This window comes from Tamandua tetradactyla, chromosome 10 (assembly GCF_023851605.1).
Source record: "Tamandua tetradactyla isolate mTamTet1 chromosome 10, mTamTet1.pri, whole genome shotgun sequence".
NCBI lineage: Eukaryota > Metazoa > Chordata > Mammalia > Pilosa > Myrmecophagidae > Tamandua > Tamandua tetradactyla.
The window spans coordinates 50876350-50880252 of record NC_135336.1 but is presented as its reverse complement, the minus strand read 5'-3'; the positions used below and the strand labels follow the sequence as shown (position 1 = coordinate 50880252).

Here is a 3903-nt window from a genome sequence, read left to right as displayed (position 1 = left end):
AATGCCAGAGTTATTTTAAAAGATGAATCTATAGGACTTGGTCATATTCATCATAGAGAGTGAATGAAATCTTTGTGTCCCTGGTTGATTACACTATGTTTGCAACTTTACAAATCCAAAACATTCTTTAACTTTCAAATTACCACTGTTTCCATTATGTTATCAGTATGAATTTTTTTTCTATGATGGTTTTTCAGGTGAACAGGATAAGAGAGAGAGAGAGAGAGAGGAAGAAACAAAGAGAGAGGGAGGTGTATCAGGTATGTGTATAATCAACCAAATGATCCTAAAAACAATTTTAGTGATAACCTTTGATTCTTGGAACACCATAATCTTAAAATACATCTGTTTTTTAATTGATGCTATTACTCATGTTTTGGGAACCATGTCTCTCAAGTTTCAGCAGAAAAACTATAATGCAGATGCCAAAGAAGTCCCTTTAGAATCAATTGAAAACTTTAACTTTGCCCGGAGGTTTATGTAATTATTTTCACTGACCTGGTGATAGAGTATCCTTTATTTTCATAATTTATTCCCAAATGTTTTATAGACCAACGTTTTAATTCTGAATTTTCCCCAACACAGGTAACATCAGGTATCTAATCAGCAGTTATAAAATCTTTGTGAGCCAATTCAAAATCTGAGGACTAATTTCTAATTTATTTATATTAAAGTATTAATATGCAGAAATACTTTTCTAAAATACCTCAGCATTTTTCATCAGTTTTACATTTTATCCACTTAGCTTTTCCCCAAAATGGAAGACATTCTATGAAGCCATGATGAGATACAGTACTGTGGATAATTCTGATATATTCTGAGTTCAAAAGTAACATTGTTTAATCAGTGAATGTACAGGTAAGGCTATAAATACCCCTGTAAAATAATTCTGGGATTAACTTTAAAAATCATTTCTGATTCAGTTTAATAATTAACACTTCACATTGGAAAGATGAGTTTCTCTTAGTAATTATTCTGTTATAATGACTTCTATATAAATGATGATTGATGAAATTAAATCCATTGGTCCAGAGTTTACTTGATAAATATTTTCAGTTGATTTGCCATTAGATGTTGCTAAAGTAATGATTAAAAAGTTATCTTTTAGTATTTACAAAGTTTTTTCCACTAATACTGTAATCCTAAAGGATTGGTAAAGTGTTAAAGGCCAAAAGCTAAAGAAAAAATGTATTTTATTCTTTTAATTATAGGCTGCTAGTGATAAAATTCAATAAAAACCTTATTATGTGAAGTAATAGAAATACAGATTATGATATTCAGTGTAGGCAAAGGTAAGAAACAGAAACAGAAAAACTCACCAAAATTATCTACCTGAAATGCTTAGGCATTTGCTTAGGCAAAGACTTTTAGCAGTTTCAAAAGTATTTCTGGTAGAAAAGAAAGATGACGCCACTATCCTTTAAAATTCATCTTTCCTCTGTGTTTGGAATATTATAATGTTTCGGTCATTAAACTGGAGTAATTATATAACAAATTTGGATGATTAGTGAACTCTCCTAAAAATATATAGAAATCAATATTGAGTATACAAACTTAAATAATCAAATAACTTAGACTCTATGAGGATTCACTAAAAATGAGGACTTTTATTCATAGGGAAGAAGTTTGAGAGGGTACTAGGTAAATATTTATAATGAAGAGTTTGAACATTGTGAAAGGAGACTTGGTTACCATATTTTATAATGTTAGGCATGCATGGAGTGACATTTAATACCAGAGACAGGAAGCCACTGGTTAAATGGACAATTAAGCATTATAACTTCTTTGGGAATTTATCATAGCAAGATAGCATAGGATCCAGAATATATGAGATAAATATAAAAATGGTGTCCAGAATAATTTACCAAGGAATCTCAACTGCTTTTGTTTTTTTACATTTTTCCCTGTCTCTCTTTAACATGCCCCATTTGGATCTTAGTTTGTTATTAAGGTAGAGAAAGAATATTTTAAACCCACAGTGATTCTATGGAGGTCCCAAATCATATAACTGAAAATATCTGCAGAAAAATTTGTTTCCCAACATTGATATCAGTAAGATATTATTTAATTTTTTTATTTTCTGAAGAAAATTCACTGCTATAAATTCTTTTTTAATTTATGAGGTGCCAAATTATATAAATTATATACACTGATTATAAATTTTAACACTAGCTTTGGATAATTCATGTACACTATGCTTTTCTATCTTAGACATTCTCAGGCATTTCCAGACAATCTGTATGTATACAATCTGTGATAAATTTTCTCTACCATTTTCTGACAATACCATGTTTACTCTAATTTTCAGGCATCAGTATATAATGACTTAAGATATTCCTTATCCTAGGGAAATTAGAGGGGAGAATTAGACCCACTCTAAATTAAATCTCATTTTCCTACAATTTCTTTCTCAGAGAAAACAGGAATGGCTAATAAAAATCATTCCTTGAAAGCTGAGTTTATCCTCACAGGATTTATGACTCACCCAGAGCTGAAGCCACTTCTGTTTGTGGTGTTCTTTTTCATCTATCTGATCACCATGGTGGGAAATCTTGGTTTGGTGGCATTGATCATTACGGAGCATCGTCTTCACACACCAATGTATATCTTTCTGGGCAACCTGGCTCTGATGGATTCATGCTGTTCCTCTGCTATTACCCCCAAGATGCTAGAGAACTTCTTCTCTGAGGACAGAATGATTTCCCTCTATGAATGCATGGCACAATTTTATTTCCTCTGTCTTGCTGAAACTGCAGACTGCTTTCTTCTGGGAGCAATGGCCTATGACCGGTATGTGGCCATATGCAGCCCACTGCAGTACCACACCAGGATGTCAAAGAAACTCTGCATTCAGATGACAATAGGGACAATCATAGCTAGTAATTTCCATTCCATGATTCATGTGGTACTTCTATTAAGGTTAACTTTCTGTAGGTCTAATCAAATTGATCACTTTTTTTGTGATATTCTTCCATTGTACAGACTCTTGTGTTCTGACCCTTACATTAACGAACTAATGATATATATTTTTTCAATGCCAATTCAAATATTCACCATTGCCACTGTCTTAATCTCTTACCTCTGCATCCTTTTCACAATTTTCAGAATGAAATCCAAAGAGGGGAGAGGTAAAGCCTTTTCTACCTGTGCCTCCCACTTTTTCTCTGTCTCAATATTCTACATTTGCCTTCTCATGTATATTCGACCATTTGAAGAAGGTGATAAAGATATACCAGTAGCAATTTTTTATACAATAGTCATTCCTTTATTAAACCCCTTCATTTACAGCCTGAGAAATAAGGAGGTGATAAATGTTCTGAAAAAAATTTTGAAGAATTACAATATTTTAAAACAAAATTCATCCTCTATGGGAAATTGATTTAATTTATTAAAATGCCTTCATGGATAAGGTATACAAAATAAAAATATGTTTTATATAAAATATTAATCTCTAAATCATGAGGCTCTTATTGTCAAATATGTATGAATGAACATTCCAAATTACTTGTCAAACCTTAATCAATGTCCTTAATAATAAGAGTAAATCAGGAGGAAATGGAGTGCTAACTTTCAATGTGTTAGAGAGTAATTTGTATTTAAGTGTGGAAAGAGTATGTTTTGTTTAATGTTCTTTAGTTCGTGGAAGACATTATATCTGACTTTATGTTGTGTTTGAAACATTTAGGATTTCATGGCAGAAAAATAAAACAATAATTCTGATTGAGAAAACCAAGTAAGCAGATATATTGAAACTGGCTTGGAGAGAGAGAGACTAGAAACAAACTAATTATAGTAATCCATTTTTGAAGAAATGAAGCTTGAGGTGAATAAGGTAATCTTAGTTTACACTGCATAAAACAAGAGAATCCCAGTATCTCCACTTACATTCTAGATTTGAAGTAA

General features: G+C 31.7%; 1 protein-coding gene across 1 annotated transcript; it reads left to right on the top strand.

The window, feature by feature from the left end:
- The first annotated feature begins 2425 nt into the window (after positions 1–2425).
- Positions 2426–3379, top strand: LOC143647914 (olfactory receptor 5K4-like). Its single transcript, XM_077117598.1, has one exon. It carries the CDS (start codon positions 2426–2428, stop codon positions 3377–3379), a length of 954 nt encoding a protein of 317 aa, XP_076973713.1.
- Positions 3380–3903: the final 524 nt, after the last annotated feature.